Source organism: Danio rerio, chromosome 10 (assembly GCF_052040795.2).
Source record: "Danio rerio strain M-AB ecotype USA chromosome 10, GRCz13ab, whole genome shotgun sequence".
In the NCBI taxonomy this organism is placed as follows: Eukaryota; Metazoa; Chordata; class Actinopteri; order Cypriniformes; family Danionidae; genus Danio; species Danio rerio.
This window is the reverse complement of record NC_141030.1, coordinates 6,741,906-6,760,000: the sequence shown is the minus strand read 5'-3', so window position 1 is coordinate 6,760,000 and position 18,095 is coordinate 6,741,906. Positions and strand designations below refer to the sequence as shown.

The window sequence follows — 18,095 nt, the reverse complement described above, 5'->3', positions numbered from 1 at the left end:
GAGGCCTTTGCCTTACATATAAGCCACTTCTGATGCCAAATGATCAACTAGAAGTCAAGTTATTATTTGTTGTTCTTAAAACGAGGATAGGCGACTTTGATCAGGCGGTGTACATGAATTCATTTAAGCATTTGCTAAAATCAATATAAAACTTAACAAAGGTTTTATGAGTGCTTCTATTATTGTATTATTTGTAATTTCATGAGATGTTTTTTAAACTTCAAAGTCTCTTCTTTTAAACAAGACCAGAATGAGGATTATATTTAAAAGCGTTCCAGAATTAGTCATTTAAATATGGACATTACCTCTGCAGGCCTACACTCAAAAACAGGCATGACAGTTATCAAGTTAAGGGTGCTTTCACATCTGTAGTTCGCTTCATTTGGGCCGGACCAAGGGTAATAAATGATACATTGTTGCATTTTCTGCCGTTTTTGGGTCGTTTTCACACCACACTGCTGGCTTTGGTCCGAACCAGTTGAAACGAACCAAAATGCAGTCATCTGACAAAATCCACATCTCTCATTGGCCAGATGTTGTTGAACATATTTCCTAAACTGCTTATTGATTGGTCAGAATTCACATGCAGAAAATGCCAATGAACTCCCACAAGTAAACAAACCGGCAGACAAAATGTCGTTTTTACTCAGGAGGGACGACTGCGCTGACTGATTGTATGCCTGCTTTAAACAAACTATACATTTTAAGAATGAAGCGCGGCCGCGGCTGGAAAACAGTGTTTAATGCATCGCTCGTCACTTCAGAAGGAGGCGTGAATTAATTTAGCTAAACTGCGACATGGTCATCTTGCGGAAATATTACCAACGATCGATCAGGTAATGTTTTCCTCTCTCTCTCTCTCTCTCTTTGTTGGTAAAGCGCTGTCAACAAATATTTTTCCTCCATATCCCATAATGCACTGCACATTGGTCTACGGCAGCTGGATTAGTCCAAAACGCACAGTACTTTTTGCGGTTGGGTCTGTTTTAGTACGGATCATATTCTCACCACAAACGAACCGCTCCAGGGTTTGCTTTAAAACGTACCGAGACCACCTCTTCAAGCAGGTCTCGGTACGCTTATTTGGTCCGCTTTTGGTGCGCACTTGAGTACGATTGCTGCATTCTCACCTGCCCAAACGAACCGCACCAAAAGGGGAAACGAACTCTAGTGCAATTCAATCGAACTAAATAAAGCAGGTGTAAAAGCACCCTAAATGAGCAAGGCTGAATGGAAACATCACTAATGTGACAGGCACATGTTCTAATTACGAAACGTATGACTGTAGCAAACACAATGTACTGTACAATACCTTGGCCAAGAAGTAGAAAGGGAACCAGGACAGGAAAATGTCGGCGAAGAACTCCACCACGCTGAACACTCCATAAACCACCCAGTAGGTCAGCCATTTTGTGTCATCATCCTTGGCTGGGCTCTCAATGGCTTTGATTCTGCGAATAAATGAAGAGTCACACACATGTGATATACCCGCTGCAAGTCTGCATTCTCTCTACAAGGCTGTCCTTTACTATTTCACATTTACTAATTTACGTTCACAGACAGAACATAAAGAGGGTGATTGATAATTTAGAGCTTTAAATATTTGCTTAGTTTTTTGACAGGAGCCGGGAACGTTGATCTTTTAACCCAGTAAAGCATATTGACATATAACAGAGGGAACTTTAGATTTTCGATATGAGAAAAAGGCGAATAGATTCATATAATTGATATATATATATATATATATATATATATATATATATATGTTTTTTTTTATTAATTAAATAATATTTTTAACTAATTAAATAATTAATTAGCTCATTAAGACTGAAAATATTTGGCTCATAAAATCATAAAATATTTGCCTCATTTGGCTCGTATTTGGCTCATAAAGACTGAAAGAGAGAACATGAAGCTAATATTGAGGAAAGAAATGCCTCAACTCTACTCAAATGCCTTAAGTGAGCAAAAGTATTAACTTTGGCGGTAATGCAAATTAAGATGAAACTCTGATTTCCTGTAAATCAATTATATTATTTAGCATAGCTCTGAACAAGAAGTTTGGCCACAGGAGAAATGGTCGTGCTCAACCGTGCCTGGTTTCTCTCAAGGTTTTTTTCCTTCACTTTAGTCAATTGGTGAAGTTTTGTTCCTCGCCACTGTCGCCGCTGGCTTGCTTGGTTGGGACTTGTGGAGCTGTGCATCGATGGATTTGCTCTTCAGTGTTTGGACTTTCAGCAGTGATAATTAAACCACATTGAAATTAATTAAACTGAACTTCAACTCTGAAAACTGGACTGACGCAGTTTCGATTTACTTCTATGCTAAGCTGCTTTGACACAATTCACATTGTAATAGTGCTATAGATGAACTGAATTGAATATAGCAATGGAGCAGTATAGCAAACAAAACTATTCTATAGTGTAAAGGTAAATGAACAGATAAGCAAGTTGCTTCAATAATAAAAATTATCTTAAAAAAACATAATAATAATAATAACTGTTGTCATGTTTACTCAGAAGCACATTTACCACTTGAAATGCAAAAAGTTTGCCTGTTTGCCAAAGAAAAAGCGTAAACTATAAATTAAGAAACCTAATGCATTTAGTAAATCAAGTGCAACAGGTTTTTCAGGAAAGGCTGGAGCATACAGATCTTCTACAGAGCCATAGAAATATGTTTGAAACACAACACAGTGGGATTTACAGGGTTAAATTAGTGGCGATTAGTGTTGCATGCTAGAGTCAAGTTAACTGACACACATGAGTCACAAGGGCTTCTGTGGTTTGGCATGCTGAACACGGATCTGCCTATCTGCATTTTTTAAAACACTCGATTGTCATCCCTTCAAGAAGATTCTAGATTCATAAATACATTAATAATAGGGTGTAATTGTGTCAAAGTTGAAACTTTTGAAATCTGTATTTTTTTTTAATAACCATTGAAATGTTTAATGGCCTCTGAAATATTCTCCGTTTCGTGACTAGTGAGGTAACCAGCGAAATGGTATGTGCTTGGCAGGCAACAACAAACCACATTAGTTCTTAGCTGTCAACAAACTACATTTCAGCTTTCTTTGACGGTATTTGCAGGGATGGACAATCATATGCTGATAACGATCATATAAAGCTCTATATGGTAGAGCCTTCCTATATCTGACACTGTCTCTCAGTACACAACTACTCTACTTCCCTGCGGTTTGCTGATTCTCAGTCTTCAACAGCCACCATGTAGATTAAAATCAATGGGGAAAAGTCTTCTCTTTTGCTGCACTTAGGTTATGGAATTATACTTCTGCGTTGACTGATTACTAGGCCCACACAGAAGAATCTGCACACGCAGAATTCTGCATATTTATTCAGTTTTTAAATTAATTTCAGTAATATTATTACCTAATATGAAAGTGTTTTTTTACAAAATTCTGCACAGAAATAGCAAAAAACGTCAGCAGATTTTGTGTGGCCCTCACGGATTACTGTAACGCAGTCGTGCATTTATACTTCTGCATTCTGTTTGTGTTACAATAACACTTCGGAAACGCTAGCTGGCAGTGGGGTTTCTGTTTCGCTGTGTTGAATTTCACAAAATCTCATGTGAGCTGACGCACTTGGGTTCTTTGACCACAGAGAGCGAGGACAAGTCAGGAAATACATCATTATGCGATGAGTCGCTTGTAGTTCATTGATTCCACAGTGCACTTGCTTAGGAGAGTGTATGCTTTGCCCAGGCTATGATTATGTTTCCATTCACATACCTTTATGCGCATTTTTGAATATTGAATAAAAAGATTCTTAATAAAAATGGCAAGATCTGCATACATTTGAAAATGTGCATTAAAAAAACATGCACACAATTGAACAGGACAGAACAGAAACTTTTAGTTATGCCTAGTTCAGACTGCGTGATTTTAGCCCTGATTTTGGCTCGCCGACAGGTTTTGAGAAATCGCCGACAAATGCCTGAAATCACAGGCAAATCGCTGCACGTGCATGTGAGTGACAATCACACAGTATGAACGATCAAAGACGCGATCTGAGAAAATCGCCGATGAGTCGCCGATGCCTGCGAGATATTTGGCGTGCTAAATATCTGGAGCTGTCGGCGATTCAAATCATGCCGTGTGAATTGAGTTTTGACTGAAAATAACATCAACGATTGCCTACAGCCAATGAGAGAGCAGCTTTCACTTGTGTGTGCGTGTGTGTATAGCTGCTGCAGGCCAGCGGGAGGCTGGGGGAGAAGTTAAAAGCGCTCTTTTTCGGTTTATTTGGACCCACGAAATGGAGGAAAAACTAGTGGAGGTTTGACAGGACTCTGGAGCAACTGTGTCTGTTTGAAGGTTCATACAGAAAAAAAATAGTTTATTATCAACGTTGAGGAGAAATGGCTAATTCCCTTTAAACCCAGGTGAGCAAACATGTACATGTTCTACCCCATTAAAGGCTTCTTTCTCATTATGTAGTTATGAGAACGTAGTTTGGACGAAGTTGTCGGCGATTCTTCCTATAGTAAAGTCATGCAATCTGAAAGCCCCTGTCCCCGATCCATCTTGCAGTGTAAACAAAGCAGCGACGAAACGCAAGCCCAGATAGTCATGCAGTGTGAAAACATCTGTGACACGACTACTTTGAAAATCATGCAGTCTGAACTCGGCATAAGAGGAGTCATCAGAGGAAAATCTGCTATCAAGATCACTTATTTACATGACTGCAGCACCTTGCAAGGAGAAACTTGTGCATTCCTGCAACAAGCGGTGCAAGCAAACGCTCATTTAGTGCAGACGGCCGTGTTTAAGAGGCAAGGGCTGGTTTTGAGCATCTGCACTCCCAACGTGCGTCTCACAGCTCCAAAAACACTGCATGTTCATGGGGTTTTTATCTTCTAAGATGCAGGTAATTTATCCTACAACAGCAAATAGCAATTTTTAATAGCAGTTTATCAGGAAGTGACGATTTTGTTCTCCTAACTCAGGGGTCGGCAACCCAAAATGTTGAAAGAGCCATACTGGACCAAAAAAAACAAAAACAAATATGTCTGGAGCCGCAAAAAATTAAAAGCCTTATATAAGCCTTATAATGAAGGCAACACATGCTGTATGTATTTATATTAGCTATATTAGCCTACTATAAAAATTATTTAGTTGGCTACAAATACATACTGAGCCTTCATGATTAAATGTTTTTTTTTTTTTCCTGCAGTGCATCCTGTAGAGAATGACGCACCACGTGACTACTCTGTTGTACGATGCCGTCTCAAGTTTAACTTAATTACAATATTAATGCATTATGTTTAATGTTCGAGTTTAACTTCATTACAATATTAATGAATTATGTTTAATGTTAAAGTTTAACTTCATTACAATATTAATGCATCATGTTTTGCTTTGATGAAATTAAAGAAATGCAGTAAAGAAATCAGATTTTTGATGTTTTTTTATTTTGAGGATTCCAAAAAACAACATCAAAATGAACGTGCATAACGTGCCCCTTACTGGGAATGTGCTCAACAAGGAAGGGTCAATCTCCAGGGGTGTGTGACAAGGAAAGACAGTCTCGTTTTTTCCTTTCGCCACTCGCAAAATCTGCTCCCAAATGCAGTTTGCATATCAACGATCGCACCTTGTAAATAATCACTGAGCGATCGGGATGGGCTTTTTTACAACAGCCACCTGCCTATTCCGTGTGTCGCAGGCTATGATGCAAATCTTCGTTGACAGAAATGTTGAAAATAAATATTCTACACACTTTTACAGCATTGGAAAACGTTAAGATTGTTTGTCCTCCTATAGAAACCATATTAAAACAAAAATATATTTACCTCCCCCATCTTTTTCCGTTTTCAAACATTTTTTGAAAAAGCTCCAGGGAGCCACTGGGGCAGCGCTAAAGAGCCACGGGTTGCCGACCCCTGTCCTAACTCATCGATGGAAACCCTACCTAATTCGCAAAATGTTTTATTCAATATTACAGTTTTGTGCATGAATCTAATTTGAATCTTTAGATGGAAACATAGCAAAGTACATGTAGTAAACTAGTAAAAAAAAAGGGTTCATTTAGTTGCACAGAGCGATCATTTTGCTTCAGGGCATCGTCAGGAGCAGCGGAGCAGGAGCACTACAGGTGGAGCATCACTGCACAAAGTGAAAGAGCGTGCATCATTTAAATTACAATATAGCGTTTTAGATGCATGATTACTGCAAACATTTTATATGGTTCATTCTTTCAGGCCAAACAGTTTTTTTTTTTCAGTACATCCAATGAAAGCCTGTATTCACTGCTCGAGTGTTCTGCATGAGAATAGGGGTGTGACAAGACGCTTACATCTTTATTAATCTGGGGTCGCCCAATGACTGTAAAAAAATATGGACGACGCGACAGCCCCTTTTCCCATTGAACGCCTTGAGGGCAAAACGCCTGCTTGACGGGCACAAACTGTCCCAAAAGACTGCTGAAATTGGAGTCTTGACATGCGCAGAAGGACGCAGATGGAGCCAGAGGAGGAGCCGCGAAAATGAGCGGAGTCGAGCTTCCAACCAAACGCTTTATGTAAAATCAACCACGCCCCCCGAACGTCTCAGCATGCGTTTGCTGTCATATCAACACAAATGGATGTAATAACGTTAACAAATATGAAGGTTTTATATATTTAATCGTGCCAGCTCCGGGCCGTAGCGCACATATCCTACTCGCGGCGTCGCGGGCTGATTCCGGCTCGCATGCAGCAGCGCCAACACCGACTCGCTCGACCGCCGCATCTGGCTCGATTGACTCGGGCTGGAATCAAGCAGTGAGTCCAGGCATCCGGAGTAGGTCCAGCAGAGGTAGTCAGTCGGAGCTCTGTGTGTGTAAGTCTCCGGCAGGCGAGAATCTAGCCGGAACTGGCCGAGTGTATTTTGCTATCTGGGTGGTTAGGCGTGTATCAGCAAACTAATAAAGCCCGAAAAAGCCCCGACCTTAGCGAATAAACAGTGTTTCACCAGGATCATGTATGTCAGAAACTGTAGTTTACTGCTGAACTCATTTTATCATGGTAAAATAACACAGAAATCGAATAATAACACTTCAGTCTTCTGCCGAAGCTCAGACACGCTGCTTTGAGAAACTGTCAATCACAGCTGTCAATCACGATGACACGCCCAGCATTAAATTACTGCTAAAAACAAACTGTTTACAAAAATGAAGATCTGCACCTATTTCAGCACAATAACCAGTGCGTTAATCGACCTGAACCATCTTTCGGGACATTTTATTGCAAGTGTAATACATTTTTTTATTTGGGCTCAAGTCTCCTTCATTAACACGGAGGAGGCGGGCTTTATAACTTGTACTGCAGCCAGCCCCCAGGGGGCGATCTAACGACCGAGACCTTCACTCAAACACAGGCTTGTGGCACACTTGGGGTCGCCACAGCGGAATGAACCGCCAACTTATTCAGCACATTTTTTTACGCAGAGGATGCCCTTCCAGCCACAAGCCATCTCTGGGAAACTCTCCATCTCTTTTTTTTTTTTTCTTTTTGCACATTTTGTTTTTAAGAGATCTTAAATGATGAAATATATGAATGGAAAATAGAAAATAATTCAACTGATACAAAATGCAAAAGTATTTAATGGCTTTTTTATCTATATTATTTGACTTCTCCATGAATGAATTCTCTGCTGTAAAGCACATGCAAATGCTGCAAAATATTTTGCTATAAACTCTGACTGGCTTCTCCCTGTACAATTTCACATGAGAAATCGAAATACTTTCCACAAGCTGAACATTAAAAGAATTCATGTAATGTTTGGCATTTCATTTTCAGCAGTTTCACTTTCATTCAGCAACATTTCATTCATGCCCCCGGGACAAACTCTGAGCTACTGGTAGCGAGTATGAAGTAAGGAGTACGCATCTATGAATGGTAAAAGACCTCCCGGATTTCATCTAGCATACTTCATTTATGTTCTGAAGATGAATGAAAGTCTCAGGGGTTTGGAACAGCATAAGGCTGAGTATTTAAGCACATCATTTTTATTTTTGGGTGAACTAACCCTTAAAAAACATTGCCTGTTACTTTGTGCATTTCCACTTTATTAAAGCAAACAGGGGTGACATGGTGAATCAGTGATCAGCACTGTCGCCTCACTGCAGGAAGGTCGCTGGTTCGAGTCCCAGCTGGGTCATTTGGCATTTCTGTGTGGAGTTTGCCTGTTCTTTCCGTGTTGGCATGGGTTTCCTCCGGGTACTCCCCCATAGTCCAAAGACATGCGCTATAGGTAAATTGGATAAACTAAATTGGCCGTAGTGTATAAGTGTGTGAGTGAATTAGTGCGTATGGGTGTTTTCCAGTACTATGATGCAGCTGGAAAGGCATCTGCTGTGCAAAACATATGCTGGATAAGTTGGTGGTTCATTCCACTAAGCCGAAGAAAAATGAATAAATGAATGAAGAATGATGTGTATTGGCAAGGGCCTCACGATATGATACATATCACGATACATAGGTCACGATACAATATATATATAACCCGATATATTGCGATACAATAAATATTGTCATATATTGCAATAGTTTGTATTAGTATGTGCGTCATGTTATATTGACAACTTGATAAAGTCAGCAGACGAATTAAAATTCCAATTCTAATTTATTTTCTATCCATTTCAATTCATTAGAACTGCACAGTGTGATTGAACAGAGAACTCACTGAAATGAATTAAATGCATATTGTTATTAAACACTTAACTAAAATGTATATGCCACTATATGTCACGTATAAATAGGGCTGCTCGATTATGGAAAAAATCATAATCACGATTATTTTGGTCATAGTTGTAATCACGATTATTCAAAACGATTATCAGTTGAAGTCAAAATTATTCGCCCTTCTGTGAATTTATTTTTATTTATAAATATTTCCCAAATTATGTTTAACAGAGGGTTTTTGTTACAGTATTTCCTATAATATTTTTTTCTTCTGGAGAAAGGCTTATTTGTTTTATTTCAGCTAGAATAAAAGCAGGTTTGAATATTTTGAAACCTATTTTAATAGCTCGATATTATTAGCCCATTTAAGCAATACATGTTTGATTGTCTGCAGAAGAAACTCCTGTTATACAATGACTTGCCTATTTACCCTAATTAAGCCTTTGAATGTCACTTTAAGCTGAGTGTCTTGAAAAACATCTAGTAAAATATAATGTGCTGTCATCATAGCAAAGATAAAAGAAATCAGTTATTAGAAATGAGTTATTAAATCTGGTATGTTTAAACTTTGCTTTAAGCATCTTCACTGTATTTTTGATTTTATTATTGATTATTTATAAAAACAGTAGGCAGCAGCAGGAATACCGCACACTGTAACTTTAAGAACAGTGCGGCTCTGATATGGTTTCTCTTTCTCGTGTCTTTTGATTCTCAACTTGTTAGTTTATTACACAAATGAGGGTTAATATGAATAATCACTAAACACCGCGCTCTGACACAAATGTGCATGTATTTGACCATTAAAGCGCTCACATTAAGATCACGTTAGATGTGTGTGTGCGCTCTGCTGTCCGAGGCTAAGCGCGGCGCGCGCGCAAACACACACACGCTACCTGTCCGAGGCTAAGCACGGCGCGCACACACACACAACAGCACGTGCTCTTTTGCGCTTTTAAAAATATGAAAAGTTACATTAAAGCACATGCTTTTAGTCATTTTCACGTGGAACTGAGCTTTGCAGAGGCAGAGTTTTCACACGTGGTTAATGGTTTAATGGTTTAATGGTCGATTAATGGTTTTTCATAATCGTTAAAAGCCAAAATCGAAATCGGATTTTCGATTAATTGCACAGCTCTACCTATAAAGGAAATAAACAATTTATAAAACTAAAGCAAGTAAAAAAAATGTAAATGCATTAAGTGAACATAAAACAGGAACACAGTGCCCTAATATGCGGTAAACTATTAGAACCTAAAGTGTCCAAAATCGGGGCTCGAAATTGCGACCGTTTGGTTGCATTTGCGCCCGAAATTTAATGCAACCTTAAAATATTTTTGGGAGCATTTGTGCGAGTGCATAAAATTGTTGTTGTGCAACCAGTTTTCACCTCCACATGCGCAAATTTAGTAGGCATTCAAGCATTAAGCATCTTTGCACCTAAAAACACCAAACGCAGCGCTCAGGAATGGTTTAAAACAACTGACATGTCAACTTGCTGCCGTTACAACGACAGGTCCTTCCATTTTATGTCCCATTCCTCCTATGCAGTTTTCAGTAACTCCGCAATGTTAATTGAGGTAGACAGAAGCTTGTTGATGTTATCCAGTGTAGTTTGCCTTGAATCAAGAGGTTTCGGTTGAGTTCACAGTGCTGCTAATTCATCTGCGTGGTGTCTTGTTAAGTGATAGCACAAGTTCGTTGTGTTTCTTAAATATTTTAAGATAGATTTGCAAAGCTCGCAAATGGCATTTATTGTCAGTACTCTGGTATAGTCTTAAAACCAAAGTGCAGCCACACGTCAGCTCTAAAAGCTGGAGGCGCCTTTATATTTTCCACCATGCTCACTCTTGCTTACTTCTGATACAGATCTACTTTGCGTTTTGTTGGTAGCGTGTTAGCGACATCTACTGGAGCAGAGGAGGAGGCTGTTTGGCACGACTTGCATCGATACTTCAACTCGGACTATCGATACACTATCGTGAAAGAAATTATCGCGATAGTTAGATATATCGATATTTTTGCACAGCCCTACAGTGAATCAGTAGCTTTTAGTGATTCTGAATCCGTTCAGCAATTGATTTGATGATTTGCATTAGGATGTTAAAAATTTACTTTGTGTTGATTAATTTGCGTTACTATTTTAATTGACAAAGCTTAATAATTTCTACTAAATCAATTGCAAGACATATGTGTGCCGTAATTATGATGAATACAGCCCTAATAAAATCTGTTTTGTAAATTGATGGTGGAAATATATCGAACAAATATATTTATTTTGTTTTTAGCTATACGTTTTTAGCTCAAAGTGCCGGTAGTGTTTGACGCCAAGAACCACTAATCATCTTTCATTTCCTGCTGAAACAAATCAGCAGAACTTTCGTAAATGTATATTTAGCCTTTTCACATAGGCCTTTCCCCCTGGCGTATTTTTGTGTCAAACGCCACAGAGAAGCGAGATCAGCCATCGGTGGCATACTGTGGAGATATGACTGAGGCCTCTCTTGTGTGCTCTCTGTGTCGCACGCACTCGCTCTCTCTGTTAGTGACGGTGCTGCTTGCATCAGTTCCTCGCATTTGTCTTAAGTTAACCAAACTGGCACACGTAATAAAAAGATTCAACTTCAGTCATGTTCATGTTGTGAAAAACATCATAAAAATGTCCACTGTTGATAATATTACGTCTGTTTCACACCACAAGCGTCAGCGGTGCGTAAGCAGAGCATGAGCAGCGCGTGTGTTTTCGGCGTCCATGTTAATAGATTAGAGCTTTCATACCGCACGCAGCAACAGCGCGTCAAAGCGAGGCGTGAACGTCGCAGAAGCAGCAGTGCAGCGAGTTTCGGCGCTGGGTCTATTTTTGACGCGCTGCTCACGCTCAATTAAAGTGACAGTGCATTGATAATGACCAAAACACATTGAATAACAGTAAAAAGTAGCAATTTTACCCAATAGATGCGTTAATAATGTCAAATGGTTTTCGTATAGTCATTCAAATGAACTTAAAATGATAAAAAACGGCAACAAACATTTATTTAAGCCCGAACTACAAAACCAAATGTAAAACAATTTTAGTATCAGTTTTGCTTAAGTTGCACGCTAGTGTTTCAGGAGAGGGGAAATAGAACATTTACGGGATTTGTAGTCCATAGCGAAGTGTATTGTGGGTAGTGTATTTCGACACGCATGCTGGATGATGTTAACTCGCTGTGTTCTGTGCAGCTGAGCAGAGGAAGAAAGTTTTAATCGGCTTTGTTTTATGTTCACTCGAGTTATTCCTACCGGGAGCTGTTTGCACTGTGAATCTGACAACACGAAAATAAGTAAAAGAATGGCATGCATTGGTTTTTTTTGTCCGTCTCATCCTCTGCACGAGCATGAATTAACGAGCTGTTATTCTGCCGCTGGACATCACTGAAGGGGAGAAAGTAACACTAGTTTGATCATGTATAAATATCATTATAACTATATTGTATAAATATTATTATAACTACAGTCTACAGCAACCTGACAATCAAAAAACAAATGACATGATATCACAGGCGATTGTCTTCTGACTGTAGACACTTCTCATATAGCTTGAGAAGCATACAGTACTATTTGATCTATAAAATTTGTTAAATAAACATTTGCAGGTTAAAGAAACAGCATAGGAGGGGCCTTGGTGTAGATGAAAAGTTTAAAAAGTGTATTTGTATATAGAGAGACATGGGTAACTAGATAGAATAGACAGACGCAGCTGGTGTGAAAGGCAAATGCCTGCGTGTTGCTTCTGCTCGACATACGCGCTGACGCTTGCGGTGTGAAACAGGCGTAAGACTTTTGTTTTCAATAGCGATTTTAAAACTTTTAACATAAGTAGTCCTCGGCTAAGCACAGGCTATTATTTATCAAAAATTGAGTTTAAATAGTTTTATGTGAGGAAATGCAGTCTTGAATTTACAAACAGTTAGCAAGTACCAGAAAACAGATTGATGTAACACATTGATCAAATGTAGTTTTCAGTCACGGTCATGTGCCATAAGATTTAACTTGTGTAGTTTTGCCTTCATTCGTTTTTGTTTTCAGTCGTGACAAAGCATGAGTGTTCAACACATGATTTATTACAACACGCTTTATAACATAATAGTTTAACTAAATTCTAATAATACTTTACCTGTCCCAGTCAGTGCCCAATATTTTGCAAGATAGTTGTATTCAGATTAAAGTCCCTTTAAGTATTCTATAGTTTTTGATTCAGATTAAAGTGTAATTTAAAACCTAAACTATGGCTGTTTCTCAATTCCAAGAACGCAGAGAACGGACTTGTGTTCTTGTGGAGACCGGTCTTGCCAGGTGTCCTCGGAAGAACGAACTCAGGAGACCGCGAGGGCAGAGAACGCGTCCTTTGAGAATTGAGATGCTGCGTTCTTCCTGATGGTCACATGACCTTCACGTGTTTTAAATGGTAAATTATTTAAACATTACAGCCTTCATACAACGATTTATTGTTTTTCCCCTTTTTAAATATATACTTTGCATAAAAAACAGTTTAAATATATGTTGCACAATATAAATAAAACAGATTTTAATACGAATTTCAGCAAACAAACACCCCTAATGTGTTTATTCCTTTATTAAGATGTCCATGGTAATGTTTATATTCACCGTTTCATTTAGGGAAACTCCTGAGGTAAATAATTCATATCTATGAACTTTAATAATAAATCTAGATAAAATGCAACGCTTCCCACCTCCAGTCGCAATGACTTCTGGGACTTCTAGAGCAAGTTCGGTGCTCAAGTCTGCATCAATGCATCCTCGATATCAAGAACACATCCGGGAAGTTTCACGCGTCCTCCGTACTTGCGGTCTTGAGTATTGGAACTGAACTTAGGCAGCTGATGATGACGTTTCACAAGAACACGAGGACGCAAGACCGCTGAAGAACGCATATTGAGAAACAGCCTATGTGTCTGTGCCAATAACCTAGTGGTTAAGTGCATAGCCATATAGCACCATGGAGCTCATGGCAACCAGAGTTCGATTCCTGGCTCAAGGTCCTTTGCCGACCCTTGCCCTCTCTCTGCTCCCAATACTTTCCTGTCTGTAACCTTCACTGTCCTTTCCAATTAAAAGTGAAAACCCCCCAGGGTTCAACACTAAGGATTTTTTATACGGGTCCGATCGGGCCATTGGTTGAGATTTTTACTTGCCCTGCCAAAATTTTCACTGGCCCCACCAAAAAAAACGAAAAAGTTAATAGCAATTTCTTAGTCACATATTTTAAATAGTGGCAAAATTATGCCTGTGAATCTAGAATTTAAACATTTTAAATATGTTAATAAATGTATAATGAGCCAAATTCAAGATTTTATGCAAATGAAAGAGCAGTATGAAACATGTGCTGGTATTTTGATGCAATTCTAAATATTTTTTTTATAAAAATGGCTTGCCAAACTGACAACTGTTTTTTTGTGTGTGTGCTTTTTTCTGTTTCTTTTTGTACCCATGTAATTGTCTGCTTCTAAGACTTTAGAAACAGATGTTTTCTTTTAGCCTCATTGTTTAATTTTGCCACCATGTTGCCATCTTTTCGCTGTAATGGTTGTTACCAAGTTACAAAAAAAAAACGTGCTCATCGTTACTGGCTGATAGGGGCCAGTAACAATCCTGTCTACTGTCCCGAGTGTCTTTCATGCTGGCCCCGGGCCACCAGGCAGTCCTTATTGTTGAGCCCTGCCCCCTAAAAATAATTATTTAAAATAATAACTTTACTAGGTTGTGTTAACAAGGAAAGTTAGAATATTTAGTCAAGTTGTTGTATGACTGGTTTGGTATGTAGACAATCGAAAACATATAGGTCTAAAGTAAATGTGAGGCTAATAATCCTGACATTAATTTTTTCTTTTTATTAAACTACAAGAAATAAGACTTATTATGACTCCAGAAGAATTATGTTTGTTTTATAGGAAATACTGTGAAAATGTTCTTGGTTAATTAAAGATCACATGGGAAACATTATTTTAAATTAATGGGAGGGCAAAATATGTACTTCAACTGCGTCTGTTAAAAGTTTACAGGTGCACAGATGTGCCTTGATGTACTTGAATATTAATAATGTGTTGTCCTACTACAACACAAAGTTACTTGTCAAATAAATTAACAAGGAAGATTATTTTGAGTTTAAGTTTGTTAATTAGCTTGTTCGTGAAGACTGCAGAGTGATGCATGAATAAAAAATGACTTTGAAAAACTGATTAAGTAGTTTGTGATGCATGTTAAAAGTGTGCTCACTAAAAGTACAAGTGGCCCCTGCCCGGCCCACAACAGTCACTCTGGTCTAGAACCTCCGCTAGTGATGGACAAACCACATCAGTGTTAGATCCTAATCAGTTTTCAAATGAAAGTGAACGTTTGTTCAAGTCAAATGTAGCCTGTTTATTTGATTTAAACACTTTTTAGAGAAATATTTATGTTTTGTTTTGATGTTTTGACAGTTTTATAGACATTTGAGCCATAAATAGTCGAAGAATTACCATTTTAGAGTTCCTGTGATATGAATCAACTTCATGCAATAATATCTGAATCTAAATGTTAAAAAAAACAAATAATATATGAATATATTATAATGCACACCTAACTAGGGCCAAACCACTCCACTGACTTCTATGATGACGTCAATATTTTGGAACCGCGGTGATGATGTAATGACCTGCAGTGTGACGACAGATCGGAGTTAACAGCTAGTTTTGGCCAGAAACATGAATTTCAGTTCAAACTCACGATATGTAGGCAGGATAGACGAATCCGATGAGGTTGCAGAGCAGAGAAGCGCCGTATCCGATCACCAGATAAATAGCAATGAACGCGATGACAGCTGCAAGACAAAAGATAGCATCAGCCTCCTGTCAGCTCCGTCGACGTTTTCATCCATTATGTAATAAGCTTAGTCGTGAATAAACAAGTCCCAAACATACTAGTAAAACGGTTGGGTTAGGCTGGGTCATATTTCCGTGTAGAAAACGACTAGCACGCATGTGTTCCTGGTAAAGATCTGCTTCCCGCAATACTCACCATATGCGATGTACGACCTGTTCACTCCAGTCTTCGCCTCAATCTTCGCCAACAAGTCCGTCACCATATTTTTCTCGTGGAGGGCATTGTCGAAGCGCTGTTTTAACGCGGCCGCCATGATTTGTCTGAAGGGATGGTGGTTTTGTTGCAATGTGAAGTAAAACTCATGAACAGCAGCCCAACAACTCCCGCTACTCTCACCAGATCAGTGTCACTTTACACGCTGAGGGCGTGACGTCACGGCACCACTTCCTCGACCACACCCGGTCGTCAGAGGAGCGGGCCATGAAAGAGCTCGTATTATTTTTAACATCGTTTATTTTAATAAATGTCACTCTCCAAACATGTGTACAGATTTATTTATAAATGTGTTTGTACGAAAGGCTGAATGCAGACAAGATATCCTGTTTACAGTGTAACAAAATCACATAAAAGTCTTTTATATTTAAATATATACCATTACAGGGGATACATTTATAATACAAAGTGGAAAAAAGAAAAAAACAAATAATAGAAGTCCATTAATCCTGAAAAAGTGCAAGAGCGGAGTAAATAGCAGTTTGAATAGCTTTCATATTGACGTTCCCCACATTGCAAAATATCTCTGGCCCAGCTCTGGCCAACACAATCAGGTTTTGCTTGGCCCACATGCCGCGGGGAATTACGGTAGCCTACATGACTGGACCAAATTTGGCTTCCAGACAAGGGCCAAACACGGACCAAATCTGGGTCAAGTCTCAACCAAGTTAATAACTCATAACTGGGTCTGAACCTGGCCAGATAGGTTGTGTGTCATGATTGCAATGAATTGATACACCCATGAAGCGTTGTGCTTTAGGCACACTATGGGCATGCTTTTTGCTCAAAGCGATCTAATTGGTAGAATTTTTTTCTTAACTCAAAAATTATTTTAATGTATTTTAAATGTGGGTCAAGACTGACCAAAGTCACATGGCCCACATATCAATTGCTAAAATCTGGGCCAAATACAACATTTTACATCTGGCCCAAATCTTGTGTGCCGAGACGGTGCCACCTCTGCCAAACCCGGGTCATGTTTGACCCACATGCTGTATGCCAGTGCCGGATGAATGCCAGCTGTGACAGCTTTATGCCAAATCTGAGCCAGAATTCTTTGCTACAACAGTCAGGTTCAAATATATATATATATATATATATATATATATATATATATATATATATATATATATATATATATATATATTTGCATATGCAAATGTAACTATTGCTATATTGTTTGTAGGGTCTAATACCCGAATAATGTTCTACAAACCCACTAAAAAGCCTTGTAAAATGTTACAGTCGACAAACCCACATAGAAAATGTTTTCTGGCCCAGCTCCGGGCCACACAATAACTTTCCCTCGGCCCAAGTACCACAAAGAATGACGGTCCTGAAGTGGCCCATAACTGGATTAAAGAAAAGAGCCACACATGGACCATAACAGGCCCGAATCTCTACCAATTTATATCCTTTTAACTGGCCCTGAACTGACCAGTTAACCTGATCAACACCACCCTTTAACCAGAAACCCCAAAAACGGAGCCATAACCCAGCCTAATGTTACCTAAACACTGTAAACGATCACTACACTGATCTGGGCCACCCCTCCTATCCACAACTGGCCCAAATGTAGTTTGCCGACCAGCATGCAGTGCCATCATTACCACAGAATTATCATGTTAGAAATAAAATTAAAGAAATAACCTATAAACTTCTCCACAGATTTTATACAGCAAAACATTACTTACAAAAAGTTTAAAAGGAAATTGATGTGAACTGTATTTTTTGTAATGAATATGAGGAGACACTTTTACACTTATTTTGGCATTGTGCATACTCAGTCAAAGATTTATTAATAAGAAATTATAGTGTTCTGAACCCCTTTCATTGTTGTGGGAAAATGTACTTTTTGGCTTTATTATATACCCTAGTCAATAGGATTTTTTTAATTTATTTAATTAATTTATTTATTTTGATAACAAAATTTTACATTCATGAATGTAAATTTACCTATAAGAAACCGAATTTAAGGTATTGATGACTGAATTATGCTTATATACAGTATTAGTAGAGACTTTTGTAAAACTTTGTGAATTCTACAATGTATTTATTTGATTATTACATGTGTACATTTTGTATTTTTGCATTTGATTTATGCTTATATATGTATATTTTTAGTACTTTTAAAATGTTAATGTTATAATAAAAATACATAAAAAACACCAACCAGCCAAACATGTTAACCACTGAAGCCCTCTGTGATTGGTTGTTGGCGATGTTCGTTAAACCGAGCGTGACTGTGATAGGTCAAACAGAATTTGCGCGCTGTC

The 18,095-nt window shown here is 38.5% G+C and overlaps 2 protein-coding genes across 2 annotated transcripts in view; both read right to left on the bottom strand.

Annotated features, from left to right (window-relative positions):
* reep5 (receptor accessory protein 5) overlaps positions 1-15,927 on the bottom strand; it is a 21,729-nt gene extending 5,802 nt beyond the window's left edge. Inside the window, 3 exon segments of the mRNA NM_200058.1 lie at positions 1,313-1,451; positions 15,451-15,544; positions 15,742-15,927. Of these exon segments, the coding sequence (NP_956352.1) occupies positions 1,313-1,451; positions 15,451-15,544; positions 15,742-15,859 (351 nt within the window). The 5' untranslated portion in view covers positions 15,860-15,927.
* tln1 (talin 1) overlaps positions 1-18,095 on the bottom strand; it is a 1,269,505-nt gene that overhangs the window by 875,655 nt on the left and 375,755 nt on the right. The gene's annotated exons all lie outside the window — the stretch shown is intronic.